Raw genomic sequence first — 24,365 nt, 5'->3', positions numbered from 1 at the left:
ACTGAGCAAATTCAGTTTACGCCAACTTTTTATTTTTGTTTTTTTCTGGTAAAGACTATAAAATGACTAGACTCTAGAGAAGTATGCGCTCTCATCAGATATTGCTAGATTAATTTCTGTATAAAGGTATCAAAAACAAGATGTATGTATGTAGAATAATATAAATAGATATTAAGTTAATGATCGTAGGCCAAGATGGTTCCGAGCCATTTTTCCACAGTTTCTACTTCCATATTTTTACGTTGAGCATAGGATTCAATTTGGTCCTTTTCAATTTTGCCAACAGCAAAATATTTACTCTGTTCGTGAGCAAAAAATAAACCGCTTACACTAGCAGGAGGGTCCATAGCAAGAGATTCCGTTAAAGTGATACCCGTTTGTTCTGCGATATTACCCAATGACCACATTGTTTGCTTTTCAGTATGATCTGGTTGAGACGGATAACCTGGCGCAGGACGGATACCTTGGTAGCGTACAGCAAATAAATCCGCTGCTGTCAAATGCTCTTCAGAAGCATATCCCCAATCATTCTTACGGACTTCTTCGTGAATAGCTTCCGCAAAAGCTTCGGCTAAGCGATCAGCAAGCGCTTTGGCCATAATACTGTTATAATCATCACCATCGGCCTCGTATTGTTTTACAAGCTCTTCACAGCCGAACCCGGTGCTTACAGCAAACATGCCGATATAATCGGGTATATTAGATTCCTTTGGTGTAATAAAATCTGATAAGCAATAGTAAGGCTCATCTGTGTCTTTCTCAACTTGTTGTCGAAGACCATAAAATACAGCCTCTATCTCTTCGCACGATTCATCTTTGTAAACCTCAATATCGTCTCCAACCGCATGAGCAGGATAAAATCCGACAATTCCGCGAGCAGTCAATAGTTTTTTATCTATAATCATCTTCAGCATGGCTTGGGCATCTTCATATAATCGCTTTGCTTCTTGTCCAACATGTTCATCATCAAAAATCTTGGGGAAACCTCTGTTGGGATAGCGTCCACGGAGCTGGAAAACTTGGAAGAAAGGGTTCCAATCTATATGGTTCACAAGAGTCTCCAAGGGATAGTTATCATACACTTTTGTACCCAAGAATTTAGGCTTGTGTGGAGGTGGATTTTTCACAAAATCAATTTGCAGTCTCTTCTCTCTGGCTGCCTCAAGGCTCAGAACATTACGCTCTTCCAAACCTTCATAGTATTCCTCACGCATTTCTTCATACTCTTCTCGAACATCTTCAGCAAACTCTTCTTTTGCTGAATCATCCAATAGACTGGCGACGACAGGAACACTACGAGAGGCATCCAAAACGTAAACAACAGGTGAAGTATATTGAGGAGCAATCTTAACAGCTGTGTGCATTTTGCTGGTTGTGGCACCGCCAATAAGGATAGGGATCTTTAGGCCAGCTTTTTGAAATTCTTTAGCTACAATGACCATTTCTTCCAATGACGGAGTAATAAGGCCAGAAAGACCAACTATATCGGCCTTATGTTCAATAGCAGCTTTGAGGATTTGATCACAAGGAACCATGACACCCAAGTCAACCACATGGTAGTTGTTACAGCCGAGTACGACTCCACAGATGTTTTTACCAATGTCATGTACATCGCCTTTGACAGTAGCCATAATAATGGTGCCATTACCCTTGACTTCAGTTTCACCGCTTGCTGCCATGTCGGCCTCCTTTTCAATTTTGATATACTCAACTAAATGAGCAACAGCTTTTTTCATGACACTGAGTATGACAGTGAAAAAATAAGTACCTTCGGGATCATAGACTTTGTTCGTTGATTAACTTACCGAGCGGAACGGATAACTTGAGGCAAAAACATTTTGCCTTTACCAAACAAATCACCCACGACATTCATGCCGGCCATGAGTGGGCCTTCGATAACGTTGAGTGCACGAGGGTATTTTTCTTTGTTCTGACGAGCCTCTTCAGTATCTTCAACAATATACTTCATGATACCCTTTACAAGAGCATGAGTAATACGCTCCGTGACAGGCCAAGCTCTCCATTCTTCCAAATCTTCATCTTTCTTAGCATCTTTAGAGTGAGCCTTGGCATATTCCAGCAATTTTTCTGTTACTTCAGGGTCACGGTTCCAGACAGCATCTTCGCATAGTTGTAACAAATCCTTGGGGATATCATCGTACACAGTCAAGAAACCAGCATTGACAATGCCCATATCCATTCCGACCTGTACAGTGTGATACAAGAAGACAGAGTGCATTGCCTCACGTACCTTGTCCATACCACGAAAAGCAAATGACAAATTGGATACACCACCACTGATTTTAGCACCAGGAAGGATAGACTTGATGGCCTTACAAGCGTCAATAAATTCAACAGCATAATTATTGTGCTCCTCTAATTGATTCATTAAATCACTGTAAAAATTTTTGGTATATATCTTTACGACTTTTCATTAGCAACATACCCATGCCAGTAGCAATTGTAAGAATGTTAGGATCGAAAATGATATCGTAAGGGTTGAAGCTAATCATTAGAATGTGGTCAATAATATTGTTCCTAAACCCGATACAAAGAGTTCTATATTGCATCCTACCCAACTTTTTGAACTAAAATATTGTAGGAGCGAGTACAGATTTCGATCTTACGTTCAGCTTCGACGGCTTGTCCAACTTCATCGAACTATTTTTATTTTTTTTTAAAAAAAAAGAATAAGATCCTTTTGCTTACATCGTCCTTTTTTTTTTTAAAGCTTACCGCCATAACAACAACAGCTGCACCGAATCGTTTTATGAGTTTTGCTTTCTTGATAAACTCTTCTTCGCCTTCCTTCAAAGAGATAGAATTGACTATACATTTGCCTTGAGCACAGCGAAGACCGGCTTCAATAACGGCAAAATTGGAAGAGTCAATCATTAGAGGAACACGGGCGCAGTCAGGATCGGATGCTAACAGGTTTAAGAATTTTGTCATGGCAGCTTTGCCGTCTAAAAGACCTTCATCAAAATTAACGTCCACAACCTGCGCACCGTTTTCGACTTGAGCTCGCGCAATGGCGAGCGCTTCTTCGTATTCATTTTTTAAGATATGTCTGCAAAACTTTCTCGAGCCGGCTACATTGCAACGTTCACCGACGTTAACAAAACCAGTCGTTTCATCGACACGAAGAACTTCGAGACCAGATAATAGCATGACATCCTGCTTACTGGCAGGTTTGGGGCGAGGTTTGTAGCTTTTGCATACGTCTACCAAAGCCTTAAGATTTGAAATGGTATGCTTGGTTAATGTAGCTCGGATAATATAATACTAGTCTATTTACCTTGATGTGATCTGGTGTTGTACCACAACAACCTCCAAGAATTGTAATGAGGCCTTCTTTTGCAAAGTCCTCGACATGTTTTGACATCATTTCCGGACTTTCGTCATATTCGCCCATAGCATTTGGTAGACCCTATTCGTATCAGTAAAGGATTCGAAAAGTATAAGAATTTTTAAGTTCGCGAGGCAGGTCCTGTATGAACTGTTCCTTAAGTACTTACAGCATTTGGATAACAAATGATATGAGCATCTGTAAATCGGCTGATATTCTGAATGAATGGCTTCATCTGAGGAGCACCCAAGGCACAGTTCAGACCAAAAGCCATTGGTTTGGAATGTTGAAGTGAAGTGACAAATGCTTCGCCAGTTTGGCCTGAAAGCGTACGTCCACTTTGATCAACGATGGTACCTGAAATAAACAGTGGGACTTTACATCGGCTATTTGAGGGAAATTTTAGGGATTCAGCTTTCTAGATTTTTGTGCAAGCTTCCTGTCAAAATGATTGAAAATGATCTATGTGTGTATACTGTACTTATCGTCAGTGATGACCATATCGATTGCAAATAAGGCTGCTTTAGCGTTTAAAGTATCGAAAATAGTTTCGACTAATAAAATATCAGCTCCGCCATCAAGTAAACCTCTGACTTGCTCGGCATAAGCGGTAACAAGTTCGTCAAAAGTAACGTTTCTGTAAGCAGGGTTTTCCACAGAAGGAGAAATGGAACAAGTACGGTTAGTGGGACCTATGGCACCGCATACCAACCGACGGATACCAGTCTCTTTGGTAACCTTACAGCGAGTATAAAGAAATCGTTGTAAGTCCGAAAAGCAGAATAGATGTCCCGAGAATCGCATTTGCAGCAACTTACATCCTCACAAGCTCTCTTTGCTAACGCTGCGCCTTCCTTATTCAACCGATAGGCATAATTTTCCAAACCATAATCCAATTGCGCGATGGAAGTTGAACTGAAGGTGTTGGTTTCAACCATATCAGCACCTGCTTCAAGATACTGGCGATGGATAGTATAAATGGCATCAGGCTTGGTCAGGGTTAGTAAATCATTGTTTCCTCGCAAATCTTTCGGCCAGTCCTTGAATTCTTCGCCTAAATTGAGATTTTGCCTTGAGTTCAGTACTTGACTATGCCCATTTGGCGTTCACTGCCTTACCTCTGAAATCGGATTCCTGGAGTTTCAACCTTTGCACCATGGTGCCCATGGCGCCATCAAGAAACATGATTCTTTTCTGAAGAGTTTCGTCAAGATACTTATATGTGTCCCCTAATACGTTGTTCAATGGTGTTCATATATCTTTTTATCGATTAAAAAAGTTCAAATATGTATTTTACCCATCTTTATTATGCCACTCTGCTTTTGAAAATAGTTGGATTTTGTTTTAAACAAAAAGAGGGGAAGAAAAAAAAAGATGGAGAAGCTTATTTTAAACCCCAGGTTTGTTTTTTAAGAGATCAAAAAAATTAAGATTATGTGTTTTTTGACAACTGATCTGCCTTTTTATTTTTTATTTTTGCATCACGTGAAATATGTCAAAATGATTGTCTCATCAATATAGATTATTTATCACTGCTTTTATCAATTTCCTTCATTGCTTTTTGAAGCCTGTCGTTGGCTTTTGCTTGCATTTCATTATCTCCAGCTACATGCCCAATGGCGTAATTTAAATAGCCCATGAGCCGATCATATTCACCATGCAATCTACTAGCTTCACCTCGTTGTAGCCTGGAAACTGCGTCATTATAGTCTATATCAGCTTCTCGTTGAAGCAATTTACCGAACTCTTCCCAAGTGTCAAAATTCGCTATAGAGCCGAGCGTGCGTTGAAGGCCGCCCGCCTTCTTCCAAAACAAGCTTTTCAATTTATCAATAGCAGGATCTGAATTGTGTTTATTTGACATATTGATATTATCGAATGATGTATCAGGATCTGCAGCATGGAAGTTCATTTCATCGCCTATTAACTCATGATTATCCAAACCCACATTTTCTGGATAGGCGTACGGATTGCTTAAATCCGGTGGTTCTGAACTAGTTGCATTACTTGTGTTTTGTCCATTAGAAATACTTGTCGTTGGATTGTGCATATCTCAATTAAGAGTGTTTATATAGCAGAAGAGCAATCGTAGAAAAAAAAAAGTAAAAAAAAAAAAGATGAAAAAGGAACTCAGTAAATTTCTTGTTGTTTTATGCAAAACCACAAAATGGTGGTTTCCATTTTTAGTATGATTCTTTTATTTTTTTAACTTCCATCCTTATCGTTGTAATCTCAGACGGTGATTGGTTGCTTGGATGGTCCAGGCTTAAAGAGCAAAATACAAAACGTCATACTATCTTATTCAGCCATTACAGTACTTATGGCCTCAAATGGTGGTATCTACAAATTTATGTTGCGTTTTGCTAAGATTCGATTGGCATAACTGAAATTTCCTAATGGCACAGTTGGCGTTCTACAACTCCAGCTAATTTTATGTATTTGAAAAGAAAACTGACACACTGTATATACTTTGACGGTGTAAGCAATTAACATCCTTTAAAAGTAGTTGAAAAGTAAAAGGGCCAATCAAATAGTCGCAGTTGAAGTAAGAGTATTATCAAACATTGACGGGTTTGGTGAGATAATAACTATATTATTCGAGTACGTGCATCCAGATAGAGAATACATTATATCACGGTCTGTCTATATCGCATCTAATACAGGTAAAATACAACGTATAACGACTTAGAGGCCTAAGTATGAACAATAGCACATCAAGCATCTAAACCTGAAATTAGTGACTAGGATGCAACCTCAAAATAATATGTTTCCTATGGGAGCTTTACACAGTAAATAATCTTTCTACTTTATCTAAGGAGTAATATATACTGTCCTTCACAATTGCCAAATCATGATACAGATATCACAAGTATTTATGTACCAGCGCGCATTTGAGTCTGATCTAAAAATGTGATTGTCCAAACTACAGCACTTTCTTATTGATTTCAGATCATGAAGCAAGGCATTTTCCTAACGCAGAGAACTTAACCAAGAAGAAGATACAAGAAAGTGAGCTGTGAGGAGCTAACAAGCTGACCTTACTATATAATAATTTAGAAATGATATTGCTATTCAATATACAGGAAGGTATTTGTAAAATCTCAAAGGCTTTTGCAAAGATCAGAATAATCATTACTTATTTGGGCATATGCTTTCTATCATAGATTGTGATAGCGATACAATATTTAAGTGCCTCAGAGTTTCATTGATTCCAACAATCTATGCATCCTAGCAGGGCAGCTGTTTTTTTAACTCTGTGTGATTTATATCTTACTTCTTTCTTTTTTACATTGTGCTTCAGTCAAGCATTCTGTACCTTGCTGTTTAGGTTTGAAAAAAAAACAGATGTCATCGTAGCGGTACTTAAAAAACAATTTCGCAAAAGTATGGAGAATCCGGGGCAACTTTTTCCTGTTCCTTATATTTATTTTCTTTAAGGCAACAGAAAGAATAAAAGATAGAATCAGTTTGAGCAATTCAATTACCCTCTGAACATACAGCCCAAATTTAATAGTTATATCGTTACATTAACACGCAGTAAATTTACACCCCTCTGTTTTTTCCGCCTTGAACACCAAATCTACGAAACACAATGTCAGTCAATCAAAAAGGGAATTTCACAAAGGCCGAATTTGTCGATCCTACCCCACTTCCTGCTGAAGTCCCTAAAGTTGATGAAGTAGGTGCTACCTCTGCTCCTTTGAAGAGTGCAGCATTTTTTATTGGTCAATATTGTAAAGAATATAACGAAGACTTCATGCTCTGTAAAGACGAGAATAATGATCCCAAGCATTGTTTAAAGGAAGGCAGAAAAGTGACACGGTGTGCAATTGATCTGTAAGTAACCGTATCGGATGGAATTCGGCCGACAATATACTTAAATCAGATGCTTATGTCCTGGAAATGCAAATAACCATTAGGATCACGAAGCTCAGAGAAAATTGTGGTAAAGAATTCGAGGCGCATTGGCAGTGTTTAGAAAACAATAACCAAGAATTTTATCAATGTCGTAAGCCGGAACGTACTTTCAATCAATGCGTTTTCGAAAAGCTTGTAAGTACAGCCTTATTGAGCATAGTTTGACAATCAGAGGAATATTAATCAATATTAATCATGGTAGGGTTTGGAGAAAAAAATTCCTGGTTCGCCAGAAGGCCAAGAACAAATTCAGAATAAGAAGAACCCTATATTCAAGAATGCTTTTAAATAGACTTAAAGATTTCACTGTAATATATTCAAATAAAACATGAAGAAGCATGAATCTATTTACGACCGTTGCCTTTGCCCAGTTTTCTCACTTTAAATCTGGACAATGTTTGCTTTTGCCTGGACAACCACATTTTTGAATTTTGAGATGCTAACTTACCTTTTTTTGAGTGAAAAGGAAATGGAATTTAGAAAGGCTGAGCACAAGGATCAACGATACTCTGATTTACATGTAGATATCAAAATATCTAGAAAAGAGGCACCATGCTGCATACGACTAAGTATAAAAAAAAAAGTCTTATTCGATTTCAAAATGCTTGGGGATAACTTTGACCACTGATTATAGCGGTTAATACTTGAAAATGTTTTTCAAGGTATTGACATCACGTTGCCATAATATTCCACGGCAAGCTAGAACGCTAAAGGGCATTAATAACATGAACAACATGCCGATATTTACAATGGTGAGATAGGTTACAAAATATTCCAATCGACTTTTTTCCAACCTCTGAGGTTTTATCGACGTGTATGCAACAATATCACCAGATTTTTGTCTATTATTTAAGTCGTTGCCAAAGAACACCGTTAAGCCTTACATACTGCTTCAATAATTGATTTAAGCTTTATAATCTTCAGGAAGTGCATCTGGTCTGCATACCACTTCACTAAAGTGTAATTAATAATACGTATAATGCGCGTACTATCGTCTGTAAGTTTCACCTTGTGCTTCTTCAAGCTCTTTTGTATGCTTTTAAACACTTTTCAACATATCCTGGGTCTTTTTTTTAAGCATTAAATGAAATATATGTTGTTAGAAAGACATAAAGAGAAAAGAGAAGAATTGGGAGTGCAAAAATGAAGGAGTATACAATTTTTTTAATTTTTGATTGATTGGATTCATTGAACAATAGTAGTAGTAACACCTGAGCAGAGACCAACTTGCTGTTTCCACTGTATAGATCAACCGTATGCTATTTACTGTACTGTACAGGTATCACGTTTATACTCACATCATTGACCGTATCATTAGCAGCTTTTTAACCAAACGCGTGCAACCCAAGAATACAACAGCTTCAAACGATTGATTTCACGCCTTGTCAGCGAGCATTCCCATCAGGCATTCCGAAATCAGTAGTGTTAGCCTTTATCTTTATCCATGGAGCACTAAAACTTTACTTATGACTGATTTTTCACACACTGCTGTTCACCAGCTCAGTTGAAGAGGCCCACACTCGCAGGGAAATTGTCCTTTAATCAAATCCTCACTTTTGGCATATGTTTGAACTGTTCAAGTTCTCTTTTAAAAATTTCAATTTTACTTTTATGAGAGTTTGACAATCATTCTGCTTTTGCTATCTTGAATGCTCTGACAATGTTAAGCCACTTCTACAAAAATGATTTCTTCTAAATATGTTTATAAGAATGCTATTCAAGGACTGTAGATTTTGGATTTGTTTAGGTCGTATAGACAATTTTACTTCATCCCAAAAAAAAAGTAAAAAAAGTCTAATGCGGAGCAAATACATTGAACTTTTTGCGGTGTTAGAAAGGCTTTAGAAGTCCTTCATGGTGGGAGTTTAGGACGGGTCATGACGCGTCAACAATCAACATAAACTTGACTTCTTGTTTCCTTTTTGTAACTTTGCTATATTCACATTAAATACTGCACTGCAGCCTTATACAGAAATTCAGAAAATCAAACAATGTCATCTAGCTCAGCAAACCCAATCGATCAAGATCCCAAAGCAAAAGCCTTGAACAGCTACAAAAGAAGACTTTTGGAACATCGAGAATTAGATGCTAAACTCAAAGAAAGTAAAGATCAATTTCGATGGATCCTCAACCGACTATGCATATTTAAAAAGGTTTACGAACTGAATCCATTTTTGTGAAAAAAATAGTGCGTCTTGGACTACGAACTCTTGACAAGGAGTTTGATAAGTCAGAAGACGACATTAAGGCCTTACAAAGCGTTGGTCAAGTCATTGGAGAAGTTTTGAAACAATTGGATGATGAACGCTGTAAGTAGTTGTATATAAACTTGATAAACATGTTAAAAATTGAAACAACGTCTGGTTACTAAGCTACGTATACCCTTTCTCAGTCATTGTCAAAAACACAAGTGGTCCTCGTTATGTCGTAGGATGTCGCAATACTGTTGATAAAGAAAAATTAAAGCAAGGTGCTCGCGTGGCACTGGATATGACTACTCTTACAATTATGCGTATTCTACCACGTGAAGTTGATCCCTTAGTATATAACATGTCAATGGAAGATCCTGGTGACATCAGTTTCGCTGGTATTGGTGGTCTTTCAGAACAAATCAGAGAACTCAGAGAGGTAAGTACTACCACAGTAAGAGACTGCTCTCGAAGTATGTTAAAAGTATGCTCATACACTTCTGGACGCTAAATTGTATGTTAGGTTATTGAATTACCTTTGATGAATCCCGAATTATTCTTACGAGTGGGTGTCAAGCCACCAAAGGGTGTTTTATTATACGGTCCACCAGGCACAGGAAAGACGTTATTAGCGAAAGCAGTAGCAAGCACATTACAAGTTAATTTCTTAAAAGTTGTATCCAGTGCAATTGTTGATAAATATATTGGTGAAAGTGCAAGGTTGATCAGAGAAATGTTTGGATACGCAAAAGAGCATGAACCGTGTATTATTTTCATGGATGAAATTGATGCTATCGGTGGCCGTCGTTTCTCAGAAGGTACCTCTGCCGATCGTGAAATTCAACGTACTCTAATGGAATTGTTGAATCAAATGGATGGTTTCGATTATCTCGGTCAAACAAAATTGATTATGGCTACAAATCGTCCTGATACATTAGATCCTGCTTTATTAAGACCTGGACGTCTTGACCGTAAAATCGAAATTCCTTTACCTAATGAACAAGGTAGACTGGAAATTTTGAAGATTCATGCAGGCAACATTACAAAACATGGTGATATAGATTATGAAGCTATCGTTAAACTCTCAGATGGTTTTAACGGTGCTGATTTAAGAAATGTTTGTACAGAAGCTGGTATGTTTGCAATCAGAGAAGAACGTGATTACTGTATTCAGGAAGATTTCATGAAAGCAGTGAGAAAATTGCAAGATGCGAAGAAACTGGAAACAAAGTTAGACTACGAGAAGATTTAATTGCAGTGTCATTATATTATATAATAAAAAAAAGGGAACAAAGGCATAATCCGTTTAGTTACTTCGTTTAGTGTCCTCTTTGAGAAAGCAGCCTTTCTCTCAATTTTCTAGCTTTTCTTATAGCCTTGCTGTCATTAGAGTTGTTCACTGTTTGTAGGCTCCACTGGGCTAATCTATACGCGCACCAGGCTGTCTCTAGTACAAAGTAACTCATTCCAACCTCCAGTATAAATACTCCCCATCCTGGATAAAATGCTTTCCATCCGCCTTCTTCAGACCATGTGCGCTTTATACAATTGAAGAATCCCTGATATTTTGTTTCTGTCCTCAATATACCGCTGTCTTGTATCATCAGTTTGAAAATAACTGTATCGATAGGATAGCTCAATGCTCGAGTGATAACGCTACTAATAATTCCACACCCTATTTCTGGGTAGAACGTATGTAAAACCGTTGCCTCTCTCTTCTTTTTCGTTGTTGAACTGTTTGCATCCATATTGTTAAGCTTCGACTGAGATGACAAATACTTTGAAATACGTCGATAGATGTACATAATCATTTTCTCGGTAAGTACATTCGTAATACAAGATGGTATGAAGGCAGACATAGTAATTCCAAAAGAGTTCGACTTTGGTGAAAAACTATACAGATATTTCTTATATAATTGTAGGAATTCCTGTACATTATGAATAGCGATACGGGTAGCTGCTGAATCGGATTGCACTCGCAGAACCAAAGCGTTACGAAACAATGGGTACAGTGGGATGTTAATCAACAGGCCCAAACCTTTTTTCAAACAAGTACCGACAGTGGCTGTTACTCCTTTCTTTTTCTTAAAAGTACTGTGAACGATATTATTGATGCCTGATTCGTAACAGGCGCTGATGGTCTGTCCGAGAAGACCAAGACCAAAACCCGGATAGAGTTTCCGTATGCTGCCAGCTTTGTAAGTATAGTATAACATGTTTGCACCATAAATAGGTGTATCTCGACGATAACTATAGAGAGTAGATAAAGCTTGCAAACGATGTCGAGCAGCAACAATGGGGAAACATAACGAATAGTTAGCTACCATAGTACCTATTGCAAGCACTACGCCCACTATGTTCTCTTTCAGTTCAACTACGTTATATAAGATGTAAGACAAACATTGAATACTTGCCCATATATGATGACAATCAATTGTACCTTTACGTTCTGAGGGAGCATTATGTATGCTAACAGTAGCTACAGCGTCAAGTTCTGCTATCGTGATCTGTTGAGCAACACTTCTTAAAAGCTCTACCTCTCGTTCTTCTTCCCTTCGACTCTCTACTTGCTCTCTAGTTTCTATAGTGCTCCCAAGACTTAGTTGACTAAGATAATTCTTTATTGTCATAATGTTCTACTACAAATGTAGAGGCTGTGTGTGATGAAGTTGGTGAATGATCTTCCTGCTTTTTTTACATGAGTCTCTCTACAAAGTATAAAATATGAAAATCAATCATTAGAAAAAAAAAGGTCGGGGTTTTTGACGACAATCTTGGCGCAATTGAGGGGAACAGCATGACCTGAAGAGTCAATATTAATCTTTGCTCACTTTACTGACTCTTTCCTCTAAAGTATTGACTATGAAACTCGCTTTCATAAATGGCTCGCAATATTCCCTGTCTATGTAAAGCACTTAAGTTACTGTAGGAAATAGTCTGTCAGCAAGCTGTATCTGATATCATACTTATACTACAATTTATAGTTTGTAAACAACGGCGAAGAAAATGTGAAAAGTTGGAGGAAGCAAACACTTGTAAACGATGTCGTGAACAGAATCGAAAATGCATAATACCAAAGCATGATTCAGACGATGAGCAACTACATAACAATGATATGCATTTACAGTCATTGTATGAGCAAGTAAAGCAGCTGGAGAAACAGTTAGCATCACTGGATTTAACCTTGAAATCGCAGCAAAAGCTCATCTCAGGTAGAGGGCAGAATGACGAGCCTTGTTGGGAATTGGAAATGATAAATGGACAGCTTCGCTTAAAATCAAAGATTTCAACTCTGGAAGAGCTTTTGCTGTACGGGAAAGCCTTCTTTCGTTACCTATCACCATTTGGAAACACGTTCCACAATACATCAATGGCTTTTGACAGAATTTACCCCAGTTTTTTACAAACGGCCATCCAGTTGTTAACCAAATACGGTATAGGACACGAAGTAAACTCATTACAACAGCAGCAGCAAACCCAGGCGTATAAATCTATTCTAACGTCCAGTTCTGTTGTTAAGAATGGGCGGTTTTCGGGAAACAACTCTCTGCGCTTTGTTCAACCGCACCTAGTCATGGATCAACTTGTGAACAACTATTTCGCTTGCTTCAATGACTCCATTCCCATATTACATGAACCTAGTTTTCGTAAACATTATGTTAGCTTAAAAGACCCCATGGATGATCCTGTTGTATTGGCTGTTTGTGCAGCCGCTTCTATCTCAACTTGCAGGCATAGTATTTTTTACAATATGTTTGAAAGGAGATACATCGGTGAACATTTTTTCAAATTGGCTTTGGAGAAGCTGTTGGAAATGTTCGATGAACCAGAACATGCTCTGGAAACAGTACTTGTTATCAATATATTGCAGATTTTTATGGTTGCCACTCTACGTTTAAACGAAAGCAGAAAATGGGCATCTATAGCTAGCGTCTTATGCTGCAACTTACAGCAAGAATATGTTCATGATATCAATGACAATGAGAATAAGGAAGCGAAGTATTTAGCTAGAGTGAGAAGTGCTATCATTCATAGAAACAGTGTCTTAGTGCACTGCTGTAAGGCTCTCATTGAATTTTTGCTTGGAGAAAACCTTAATCCGGTTCCCAAAAGAATATGTCCGTTTGATATCTTGCCGGATGAGCCTCAAAAGTTGAAAGATCTTATTGTCATTATGAATCTTTTATTTAAGCTTGCCTTTAATCCTGCTTTTCTTATTGTTATGGTTCAAGCAAGAAATATATCAGCAGGCGATACAGCAACACTTACATTCGAGGATATTATACGGTACGAGGATTTAGTATTAGATTGGTGGCACAGCTTACCGGAAGAATTCAAAATTTGTAAAGAGCCCTACAATCTAACAAAAGATATTATCCAACAAACAATTGATTACCGTAAAATTCTTCCAGCTGTTTACGTGTATGGAGTTACAATGTCTATTCAAGCATGTCTCATTCAACCTAAACCAGCGAAGAATCTGGAACATGTCCATTCCATTATTCGAGAAAGAGCAATCAATATGGTTATGCATGCAGCTGAAATGACTCTGCAATTGTCAAAGCAAATGGAAGCCTTAGGAGTATACTGTTACTGTAAGTCTAAGTTAATGCAACCAAAAGGAATAGTATTTTGATAATTCTATGTACATTTGGTATGATAAATTAGCTCCTGAGAAAATCATCGTTCGATCTATTGATTGCCTCGTCAATCTGGCCAATATACCCAATGAATCTTTGTCTAGAAAGGCGAAACTGAAGCTTCGTGAGCATATGCATGCGTTGAGCAGAGTGGTTCCAGCAGAACACCAAGTCTCGCCTGACGTTTCCCCTTACTCTTTGTTGACAATTACCCCTCCTGATTCGGCACCTGATGTTTTTGAATTGTACAAAAATTATCCGTTACCAGCTGAAGCGCTTATGTTTGATGTGGTTCGAACAACTGTAGCTAAAAACATAAATGAAAGCAATGCTGCTAATTAAAGTTCTCATTGAGAATTTATTTGAGAATATACAAAAAAATGCAGTTAATAAACACCTGTAAGAGATTCGCACTATAACTTTTTCTAATTTTGCGTAATTGGAGTGTATTTATAAAGATTTATGCTTATAGCGTTTAGTAGTGTAATATTGCTGCTTGAGTCGTTATTTAATTAATTAGAAGGAAAGATTTAAGTCTTTAAAAACCTGGTAAGAAAACTGGGGAGAGATTTATTCTTCCCGTTGCATTGACAGCAATTACGCACAATTTCGGGACATTGATCATGACAGTTTATACAGTGGAACTGCAATATCTGATAATAAGAAGGGCTACGATCTAGATAGCGAGTGGCATACTAGATCGATGCTCACCAAATATTGTCATTCGTTATGTAAACGTTTGTCTATTTGATCTTGCTTGCGTTTTGTGCACACTTTGCATCAAGTCATTCAAATTGGCGGCATAAAAACCAGGCCCATATACTCTTCATCAGCAAGCTAGTCGTTGTATTTTACTACTTCGTTCTCGGTAATTCGAACTTTGCTACGATTGCAAGAAAGATACTACAAATAAATGACTATTCAGATTGATTGAAAGGGAGTCAAACAGCAAGATTCAGGGACGAACTTCATTTTGTAGATTGCAAAATACAAAAAGGAGTCGTACCGACTTTTATAGAAAGAGAAGGGAGACTTAGTATATATTTGCGCACTAATTATAGGCAAAAAAGAGATGATTCACTTTCTTTTCTTCTATCTTGAAATTTGAATATAATTGTTTACAACTCGACCAAAAATTTTGCATTGCTCCAAGGAACAAGGAAAAAGCATCTCACATACATCTTTACGCACGCATATAATACAAAAAAATGACAATCAGTGCCTCAATAAAAGATAGTATTAATACTGATGACCTTACCAATGTAGAAGGCGTGTCAGAAGAATTAATAGCAAATATCCTTCGAGATCGTTTTCTAAAAAACCAAATATACACTCGCATTCGACACTCTACCCTCGTCATGATAAATCCCTACAAGGATTCTCGCTCAGAAATTCAAGAAACTAGTGAAGAATATCTTTTGGAGTACAAAGATACAAAATCAAAGAAGGAAGATGAATTATTGCCAGCCCATATATTTCAGCATGTCAACCAAGCCTATTTTCATATGAGACGTACTGGTAGCGATCAATCGATCATTTTAAGGTATTTCATGACATATGCAACATATTTCCCAGATGAAAGCCGCAACTTCATAGCATATGCTAATTGCTCCTTTTTATTCTTCTTTAATCAATTGTGAAAAATAGTGGCCTATGTGGAAGTGGAAAATCAGAAATGCATCAATGGATATTGTATCACTTAGTGACGTTGAGTAACTCGAAAAAACCATCCAAAATACAACAAATGGTTCAAAAAGCATATGGTATTGTAGAGGCATTTGGACATGCAAAGACGACAGTCAATGAAAATGCATCCGGTTTCGGAAAACATTACGAAGTTCAATTCAATGAAAGAGGTAGAATGATCGGTGCGAAGTTTTTGAACTACTTGTTGGAAAAATCAAGAATTGCCCACCTCAGTGGCGATGAACGAAATTATCATGTTTTCTACTATGTGCTACATGGTGCAACAGCTGAAGAGAAAGCTTTACTACATTTAAGTGATTCCATTGTATATCCGTATCTGTTTACATCAAAAGACGCTATGCGGTTAGCAGCCGGACTGGCTTTAGAGCATAAGGAAAAATACTATGAGCTTAAGCTATTGCTAAAGTCACTAGGTATGAGCAGAAAAACAATATTCCAAATTGCACAAATAATTGCAGCCATCATACACCTTGGAAGTATTCAGTTCGTAGACGATGCGTCTAGCACGCAAGATTCAGCTACAGTGAAAGATACGAATGAATTAGAAATCGCTGCTGAACTGTTGGGAGTCGAAGTCAAAGCCTTAGAAATATGTCTGACGTATCAAACAAAACTGATCAAGCGTGATCTTACGACAATATTTCTAAACGCAGAACAAGCGTCAGCCCAACGAGATGCACTTGCTGAAACACTTTATTGTTTGCTCTTTACCTGGATCACTGAGAATATCAACAAAAAATTATGTAAATCAGAATGTCAGAATTACATTAGCATTGTCGACTTTCCAGGAACATTACCTGCTGTACAAAATGCTTCTTATGATCAATTCGCTTTTATATACGCAAATGAACGAATTCATAATTTCATGCTACATAGCCTGTTTGAAAGAAATACAGAAGTGTATATTAGCTTAGAGATACCGATTCCCAGTCAACCAACTGTTGTATACAACGATAATTGTGTGCAGTTATTAGATGCTTCTGAGAATAGCTTGGTCAACGTCCTCTCTCATGAAGACCCGATACCTGTAGTGCAACGCCATACCCATTGGGTGGAGACTTTAGAGAAGCTGCATAACGGAAGTAGCCATTTTGGTTCAAAGTCATCGCCCAATGGAAAAGAAACATTATTTGCCATCGAACATTTTACGGGCACCATAACTTATTCAGCTACAGAATTTTTCAACCGTAGAATAGACACACTTTCTACTGATTTTACCTCTTTGTTTGCACCAACGCATAGTACGACAGAACTGCCTTCCAACAGCCTTGTCACCAAAATATTCAAGCAAAAATCCACCAAAGTTAATCCTCCTTCATTAAACAATATCACTACCGCTACTGCGAAAGATACTACCGTAATAAACCAACAGTTGTCATCAAGCATAGTAACCTCAGTAAGCGAACAGCAAAAAGGCACTACTACTACAGATGCAAATATTGCTTCTTCACTGATACCTGTAGTATTAGACGAACAACAGCAGCAGAAAAATCAGCAACAAGAATGTTTATATTTTACAGGAATAAAAGATATGAGCAAGCATGTAAACGATATCGTTTTGAGGCTCCATTCCACAAAGCCGTGGTTTGTCGTTTGCCTGCGATCAAATGATTTACTATTACCCAATTCTTGCGATGCAAAGAAATTGATAGCACAGATCAAAACTTTCGATATATTATCAATTATTAAGCGAGCAAAATACGAGTACACAATTGACCTGGATATACTGGAATTCTGCGATAGATACGAAAATGTGATCAATGCTACTTCTGTGGATTTGGATGCTGATCCGAAAGCTAAATTATCTGCATTGAAAGATACTTACGGATGGGATAAAAGCATGATGACCCTATCCGAAGAAAAGGTATGTCGAAAACAAATTCATATTTTTTATCTTCATCTATTTAAGAAATCACTCATTGTTTCAAAATACAATCTAAAGGTATATCTGACCGAATTATCTTGGAACTGCTTGGAAAACCAACTGCGTGCAATTGAGAAAAGAGAACAGAGAAGAGCAAGATGCATTGCCAAAGGAATTCCATTTGGTATGTACATCCGATATTGACTAATGACATTAGAATCATGATTAATTAGACTAATGGGTAATTATACAGAGGAAGATACAGAAGCTATGAGCCAAATGTTTTTACATTTATCGGGTAGTGGATCAATGATGGAAGCTGCTTCAATTTGTTCTGAGGATTATGACAATGGATACGATGTGGAAGACTTGAACTCCATATGCTCACATCAATGCGACAGCACTGTTCACTCATTAAGCACTTCGGATAACAAACAACGTCAACGCCAACAGCAACCAACACATTTACTATTAAATGACGAGAATACTGTCCATGTGAAAGGGACACAGAAGCACCAAACGCAGCAAACTTTGGCTGAAAAGACGAGTCGGTCACGAAAACTATGGGTCATTTTGACTTGGCTAACGACGTGGTGGATACCAAGTTTCATTATGCATTATCTATGCGGTATGCGGCGGTCTGATATAAGAATGGCCTGGAGAGAAAAAGTGACCTTGTGCGGCCTTATTTTTTTAATATGCGCTGCTATGATTTGGTTTATCGCTTTTTTTGGTCAGCTTGTCTGCCCCCATCAGGATTTATTTACTCAATCTGAACTTCAAGCCAAAAGTAATAGAGATAACGCATATGTGACTATTCGTGGTGAAGTATTTGACCTAACATCTTTTGCACCGAGACATTGGGCATCTGAAGTGATTCCAACGGGTGTTATCTTTCAGTACGCTGGTCAAGACGCCAGTGACCTCTTTCCTATTCAAGTTTCAGCCCTTTGTGATGGCGTGAACGGCTTTGTACCTAAAGAGGTTACACTGGATGCGCACATAAATATCACTGATTCAAATGCAGCCTACCACGATTTCAGAAGTTTTCGTGACGATTATCGACCGGACTGGTATTATGAACAAATGGTTTATCTAAGAAGAAACTATCGTATTGGCTTCATGGGGTATGATCCTATTGATATTAAGAACCAAGCAGTTAATCCGGTACAGATGGGTGGTATAAGCACTCAGAGACTATGGGCCATTATTCATAACAACGTCTACGATTTAACTTCATATTTAATGGGAGGCCGTTCTTCGCGTGTAGCTGACGGACAAGTACTTTCAACTGAAATTGACTTGGATTTTATGGATAACTCAATCTCAGAACTGTTTCGACAATTGGCTGGAACAGATATCTCGGCTCATTTCGACGCTTTACCATTAGATAAATTGGTGAGAGAACGGCAGCTGACATGCTTACGTAACTTGTTTTTCGTTGGAATGGTCGATACTCGCAACTCATTCCAGTGCTTGCTCTCTGAATATTTGCTGCTTTTGATTACAGGATTTCTCTGTAGTGTTATATTGTTTAAATTCCTGGCTGCGCTACGGATAGGTTCTCAACCGAAATCAGTGCAGCATGACAAATTTATCATTTGTCAAGTCCCTTGCTATACCGAAGGTGAAGAATCGTTGCGGAAGACAATCAATTCATTAACAGTCCTCAAATACGACGATAAACGCAAACTATTGTTCTTAATTGCAGACGGTATGATTGTTGGAAGCGGCAATGATAGATCAACTCCTCGTATTGTATTAGACATTTTGGGTGTGGACCCGAACATTGATCCAGAGCCAAAGTCATTTATATCCCTTGGGGAAGGACAGAAGCAGCATAATATGGGTAAAGTTTATTCGGGCCTCTATGAATACTCAGGACATGTCGTACCTTTTGTGGTTGTTGTAAAAGTAGGCACAGCGCAAGAAAGACAGAAGCCCGGAAATCGGGGTAAAAGAGACTCACAGATGGTGTTGATGCGTTTCCTTAATAAGGTCCACTTTGATTCACCAATGACACCGTTGGAGCTTGAAATTCATCATCAAATAAAGAATGTTATTGGTGTTAATCCGGAATTCTACGAATTTGTACTCATGGTGGATGCTGACACAGAAGTCTTGCCTACTTCTTTGAACAAAATGGTAGCATGCTTTGTTAATGATTCGAAGATTGTTGGTTTATGTGGCGAAACTATGTTATCCAATGAAAAGGATACCTGGGTTACTATGATACAAGTATATGAATACTACATATCGCATCATCTAGCTAAGGCGTTTGAATCTCTGTTTGGTTCAGTTACTTGTCTACCAGGATGCTTCTGCATGTATCGGGTTCGGTCATCCAAAAGAAATCAGCCACTGTTGGTCTCCAATGAGGTAATATCTGATTATGCAGAGAACAACGTCAATACACTCCACAAGAAGAACCTATTACATTTGGGCGAGGACCGATACCTTACCACGCTAATCTTAAAACATTTCCCAAATTATAAAACAAAATTCACACCGGACGCTGCTTGTATGACGAATGCTCCAGACCAATGGCCTATTTTATTGTCTCAACGCCGTAGATGGATCAATTCAACTGTTCATAACCTTGGAGAGCTAATGTTTCTACCTCAACTTTGCGGATTTTGTTGCTTTTCGATGCGCTTCGTGGTAATGTTGGATTTATTGAGTACCTTGGTCATGCCTGCTGTTGTCTGCTATCTTGGCTATCTGATATACCAACTTTGCACAAATACAAACCAGGTTCCACTTATGTCGATTGTTACACTTGCAGGTGTATATGGCTTACAAGCCTTCATTTTTATATTGAGACGAAAAGTAAGTAGAAACTGGGAAATGAACATGTCTGATAGTAAAAGCATTCTCTAAGTTAAATTTAAACAGTGGGAGCATGTAGGCTGGATGATAGTCTATATCTTGGCAATCCCGGTTTTCTCTTTCTACATTCCTATCTATGCGTTCTGGCATTTTGACGATTTTTCGTGGGGCAACACTCGTATTGTCGTTGGTGAGAAAGGCCAAAAGAAAGCTATGGGGGCTGACGAAGGGGTCTTCGATTCTGAAAGCATCACAATGAAGCGCTGGTCTGAGCATGAACAAGCACTTACTGAAGAATGGCGAAATAAAGATAAATATCCTTGCCAAGAATCAGAGTGTTCATGTGAAGTAGATGAATATGATAATCATTCACATGTGCCAAGACGAACGCATCACTGCTGCTCCCAACTCTCCTCATCTACCGACGGTTGCTCCCACGAAGGCGCATTTGTGGAAGATGCAACTTGGTCCGTGTACAGTGGTATGACGATCGATCATTCGAGCTATTCTTACCAAAACGGACGTAATTCCGAGCATACATTTTCGGGTTAACCCACGTAATTGCCTTTACTGAAAGCTGTTAGGGCCGCGGAAGACATCCAAACAAGTAGACAGAATTTTTAACAATTCATTGCTTATCTCTGTAAAATCTTCCTTTGTACATACATCGTATAATATACCACTTATTGAATCTATCTAAACATTTTGACCAACTTTATTATAATACATTGATTTCTAAGCCTAATTTATAGAAGCAAAAAGTGTTAAATGTTCCTTACTATAGTATGCTAAAATAAAGTATGTATACCATATTCATACTAATCTTTTGCAATCCATAAAAACTTATGTATGTATAAATACTTTCTATCACCCCCCTGACAGCGTCTTGAATGCTCAAAAGAACTAGAACTACCAGTTAGTCATTATTTGTTTATATTTTCCCAAATTGCGTATATTCAATACTTCGATAAATAAAAATAATGTCGGAAAGCTGACGGGATCGGAATAGTTCACATGTAATATTGTGCGAAGTATTAGTTTTTGATAGCAGAAATTCTGCCTTTTATTTAAATCGCTGCCATGCTATGATCTTTCATGTGTTAGCACAAAACGCTGGATCTTTTTTGCAGTTCACCTCATCAATCACTTTGATACTTCCCTTTCTAATGTAAACCAAAAATGATACATTTGTGGCAGCTTCTAACATGCTATATGAATAAAGCATTGTTGTATTACCATCTTTAGCGGTCTTTGGTCAAACATGATAAGCTGTTGGAGGTCAAGAATCTGTACGGTTGCTTGCTAGAATCCAGGTAGATGTGGCACTATGATAGGCAGTACATTACTTCAACTTTATGTGCAACACGATGGATGTTTTGAAAAATATGAGCAATTTAAGGGACACTATGTTGTGATTGACATTGTACTTATCCACAAAAAAATGGTGATATTGAAAAAGAGATCAAGAGGCGCAGTTAACGTCTGCTTGTATCTTTCACCTTGTTCTCCTGAACGATATCCCATCGAGCAGCTTTGGTCTGTTTACAAAAGCAAAATGAAACCAGAACAGCTGTTGTAAGAAGAGACATTGTCCTCAAGAATACATGATGTATGCAATAATATTCTTCTGAATGACCTTCAAAATTTTTGTAGATACTCCGTCAATGATTGCTTGAATATTTTTTGACGGTGCAAAAAGCACATGTCACTTGGCACGTTCTTTTTCTTTAACTTTTGAGACATTGTATGGCCCTAGCCTACTCCAAATACATGGTAAATATTTCTTCTTTATTTCATCCAAATTATCAAGTATAATGCATAGTTTAGGGGAAAGGAGGGGAGGGAGAGATAGTACATAGAGAGGATAATGAAGGAAAAGAAGCCAAAAGATATTATGATCCAAATCGTAATGAACATAAACGACGTCGATCTTTGGATATATCAATCAATGAATGCAACGAAGGATGTGTGGCACGACCATTTGCTTTAATCAGCTCTTCGTTGTCGCATGGTTTGAATAATCGCCAAAATACATCAGTGACTTTGAGCAGCATCTTCAAATTTTTCATGCTGATGAAAGTAGCTAATTCTTCAACCGATCGAGGAAACGTCATATGGGCTATTTCTTGCATGATATAGATGCCATCGTGTCGTAAACGGGTGAAGATAAGAGTAACGCTAAAACCTATTACAAGAAAATAAAGGGGTTCTTTAAATATTTATTCTTTCTTCCATTTTCCTTTGCTTACCATGTATTTGGAATGATAAAGATGCGTTCAACTTGTTTTCGTCAATCGTATCTTTTGCAAAAGTGGCCAAACGTGTCAAGTCGAGGCAAAGCATGTATTTATCGCATGTTGGTTGAGCCACTTTTTGCCTTGCCAAATCCAAGGCTTGGTCCAAAAGACATTTGCGTAACTTGCTGATAGTTGCATCTGGTCTCTTATCTCCGGTTGCATCACAAGTGACGTTTGCCCAACGTAGAAGTACATTTTCATCTGAGTTGGCCAAAATGTTAGCAAGGATGGGATCAAAGTATGTAGTCAGAAGTTCTCCTTCCCCAATGGTTGTTTAATTTGTTATCATTGATCGAGCAATTGAGTGATTCAAAAGAAAATTAAGACCGCCAGAATACTTATACGTAAAATTAGTTTCGCAGCTGTTCTAAGAACCTAGAAGAGGAAGTTTTCCATTACTACAGACATTACATAGTAATCATTGTTTCTTGTAATGCTTTAAGAGAGTTTAAAATGGTGGTGGGTTGGTTTATTCAATTGCAGCTTGTATCATAATGCATAAAGTTTATCCGAAAAATAACAGAAATAGTTTAAGAAAAAGCAGGAAAAAAGAAAATAATATCTAAAAATAAAATCTTTATCTGAGACCATAAAAGTTAAAAGATATCTCAAAAACTTTATAAAAAGTAAAAAATTTATCTCAAATTTTGTGTTTTACAATCTCAAAAAGTGTGTATCAAATAGCTTTTACCTGCCTTAAGGCAAGAAAAATGAACTATCGTTCTCACATATAAACGAATATACAGATTTCAATATAATTCAAAAAATATATACTTATATATGTTATAAAACTGTAGAAGCTTTTAAACTACAGAAAAGTACCATTTTTATGCTTTTTTTTGGAGGACCAAACCGACCAAACACAATCAAGTTGATTGAAAAAATGCAAGGACCGGGCAATTAAATTTATAAGTAGTTGATTAAGCGAGGCGTCGGTACCTTTCCGCCGATCAGTCTTTATTCATGAACTCCGCTTCAAATAGTTTTGGCGAAACAATACGTTTAAACGAAAGATTTTATTACATAATATTAATTTTTTAAAGCCCAATGGACACGAGATATTTAAACTTATCTAAATTGCCCGGGGCAGCTCCAAAGGCTGAAAAGAATCTAAAAACCCCTTAGGGCTCAAGGGTAAAAAGGATTATGTACTAAAGGATTGTGGGAGGGGAAGAGGGTAACCAGTCGAGCAATAGATGCCCTAACAGAGGAGAGTGGTGTAAGTAGTCGAGTTCGAACAAAATGTGACAAAGTGCTGGCCATACAAAATGCCAGTTTTGTATTTGGGATGGGTTGTTGATCGGATGTGTAGGAAGACGGTTGAGGACATAGGATATGGGATCACAGACTGATGTGGGGAGTCGTAGGCGGTGGTGGCGAAACAATACAGTATTTTACTTTATATTTTAGACGATTTACAATTTTTAATGGACAGTATACATTTTAATTTTAGATTTATTAAAAAATATTTTTAGAAAAGTCCATAGTATTTTGGATATTTGGATACTCAATTACTCAGTGATATTCAAGCAGCATTAAGGATGACATACAATCGAACCCTAGAAATTAGTC

The 24,365-nt window shown here is 37.7% G+C and overlaps 8 protein-coding genes across 8 annotated transcripts; 4 read left to right on the top strand and 4 right to left on the bottom strand.

Annotated features, from left to right (window-relative positions):
• Positions 1-176: 176 nt before the first annotated feature.
• On the bottom strand, positions 177-4,534 carry BDF20DRAFT_814663 (methionine synthase; the record flags this gene model as incomplete). The annotated part of the gene is made up of 10 exons (XM_053077002.1): positions 177-1,768; positions 1,849-2,376; positions 2,447-2,505; positions 2,576-2,661; positions 2,737-3,234; positions 3,299-3,430; positions 3,519-3,735; positions 3,831-4,087; positions 4,168-4,403; positions 4,468-4,534. The coding sequence occupies 10 exons, from the start codon at positions 4,532-4,534 to the stop codon at positions 177-179; spliced, it is 3,672 nt and encodes a 1,223-aa protein (XP_052939882.1).
• Positions 4,535-4,871: 337 nt separating this feature from the next.
• Positions 4,872-5,261, bottom strand: BDF20DRAFT_814804 (uncharacterized protein; the record flags this gene model as incomplete). The annotated part of the gene is made up of 1 exon (XM_053077016.1): positions 4,872-5,261. One exon carries the CDS (start codon positions 5,259-5,261, stop codon positions 4,872-4,874), a length of 390 nt encoding a protein of 129 aa, XP_052939881.1.
• A 1,501-nt stretch (positions 5,262-6,762) lies between these two features.
• Positions 6,763-7,627, top strand: BDF20DRAFT_953580 (uncharacterized protein). The gene is made up of 3 exons (XM_053084895.1): positions 6,763-7,186; positions 7,270-7,402; positions 7,470-7,627. Exons 1-3 carry the CDS (start codon positions 6,942-6,944, stop codon positions 7,557-7,559), a joined length of 468 nt encoding a protein of 155 aa, XP_052939880.1. The 5' UTR covers positions 6,763-6,941; the 3' UTR covers positions 7,560-7,627.
• Positions 7,628-9,140: 1,513 nt separating this feature from the next.
• Positions 9,141-10,754, top strand: BDF20DRAFT_856148 (26S protease regulatory subunit 10B). Its single transcript, XM_053080290.1, has 4 exons — positions 9,141-9,370; positions 9,457-9,576; positions 9,660-9,895; positions 9,980-10,754. Exons 1-4 carry the CDS (start codon positions 9,259-9,261, stop codon positions 10,706-10,708), a joined length of 1,197 nt encoding a protein of 398 aa, XP_052939879.1. The 5' UTR covers positions 9,141-9,258; the 3' UTR covers positions 10,709-10,754.
• BDF20DRAFT_856143 (mitochondrial carrier domain-containing protein) lies at positions 10,755-12,287 on the bottom strand. The gene is made up of 3 exons (XM_053080289.1): positions 11,994-12,287; positions 11,871-11,925; positions 10,755-11,809 (listed from the first exon to the last, which is right to left on the bottom strand). The coding sequence occupies exons 2-3, from the start codon at positions 11,872-11,874 to the stop codon at positions 10,776-10,778; spliced, it is 1,038 nt and encodes a 345-aa protein (XP_052939878.1). The 5' UTR covers positions 11,875-11,925; positions 11,994-12,287; the 3' UTR covers positions 10,755-10,775.
• Positions 12,288-12,290: 3 nt separating this feature from the next.
• Positions 12,291-14,510, top strand: BDF20DRAFT_953575 (uncharacterized protein). Its single transcript, XM_053084894.1, has 3 exons — positions 12,291-12,362; positions 12,441-14,051; positions 14,125-14,510. The coding sequence occupies exons 1-3, from the start codon at positions 12,338-12,340 to the stop codon at positions 14,436-14,438; spliced, it is 1,950 nt and encodes a 649-aa protein (XP_052939877.1). The 5' UTR covers positions 12,291-12,337; the 3' UTR covers positions 14,439-14,510.
• A 794-nt stretch (positions 14,511-15,304) lies between these two features.
• BDF20DRAFT_910974 (chitin synthase) lies at positions 15,305-21,048 on the top strand (the record flags this gene model as incomplete). The annotated part of the gene is made up of 5 exons (XM_053083766.1): positions 15,305-15,639; positions 15,744-17,667; positions 17,746-17,851; positions 17,921-20,496; positions 20,563-21,048. The coding sequence occupies 5 exons, from the start codon at positions 15,305-15,307 to the stop codon at positions 21,046-21,048; spliced, it is 5,427 nt and encodes a 1,808-aa protein (XP_052939876.1).
• Positions 21,049-22,388: 1,340 nt separating this feature from the next.
• BDF20DRAFT_833353 (uncharacterized protein) lies at positions 22,389-23,618 on the bottom strand (the record flags this gene model as incomplete). Its single annotated transcript, XM_053078633.1, has 4 exons — positions 22,389-22,681; positions 22,746-23,051; positions 23,485-23,488; positions 23,616-23,618. The coding sequence occupies 4 exons, from the start codon at positions 23,616-23,618 to the stop codon at positions 22,389-22,391; spliced, it is 606 nt and encodes a 201-aa protein (XP_052939875.1).
• Between the last annotated feature and the right edge of the window lie 747 nt (positions 23,619-24,365).

Source organism: Mycotypha africana (assembly GCF_025528875.1).
Source record: "Mycotypha africana strain NRRL 2978 chromosome Unknown BDF20scaffold_2, whole genome shotgun sequence".
Classification (NCBI taxonomy): domain Eukaryota; kingdom Fungi; phylum Mucoromycota; class Mucoromycetes; order Mucorales; family Mycotyphaceae; genus Mycotypha; species Mycotypha africana.
This window is presented reverse-complemented; position numbering and strand designations above follow the sequence as displayed.

What these genes read in the sequence shown, in the direction of transcription:
- BDF20DRAFT_953580 (XM_053084895.1), top strand. Translation starts at nt 6,942, where the DNA reads ATGTCAGTCAATCAAAAAGGGAATTTCACAAAGGCCGAATTTGTCGAT. An exon ending in ACACGGTGTGCAATTGATCT is followed by an intron (nt 7,187 to 7,269) that starts GTAAGTAACCGT and finishes AATAACCATTAG; the next exon opens with GATCACGAAGCTCAGAGAAA. An exon ending in AATGCGTTTTCGAAAAGCTT is followed by an intron (nt 7,403 to 7,469) that starts GTAAGTACAGCC and finishes TAATCATGGTAG; the next exon opens with GGTTTGGAGAAAAAAATTCC.
- BDF20DRAFT_856148 (XM_053080290.1), top strand. Translation starts at nt 9,259, where the DNA reads ATGTCATCTAGCTCAGCAAACCCAATCGATCAAGATCCCAAAGCAAAA. An exon ending in AGATGCTAAACTCAAAGAAA is followed by an intron (nt 9,371 to 9,456) that starts GTAAAGATCAAT and finishes TGAAAAAAATAG; the next exon opens with TGCGTCTTGGACTACGAACT. An exon ending in ACAATTGGATGATGAACGCT is followed by an intron (nt 9,577 to 9,659) that starts GTAAGTAGTTGT and finishes ACCCTTTCTCAG; the next exon opens with TCATTGTCAAAAACACAAGT.
- BDF20DRAFT_953575 (XM_053084894.1), top strand. Translation starts at nt 12,338, where the DNA reads ATGGCTCGCAATATTCCCTGTCTAT. An exon ending in TCGCAATATTCCCTGTCTAT is followed by an intron (nt 12,363 to 12,440) that starts GTAAAGCACTTA and finishes TACAATTTATAG; the next exon opens with TTTGTAAACAACGGCGAAGA. An exon ending in CTTAGGAGTATACTGTTACT is followed by an intron (nt 14,052 to 14,124) that starts GTAAGTCTAAGT and finishes ATGATAAATTAG; the next exon opens with CTCCTGAGAAAATCATCGTT.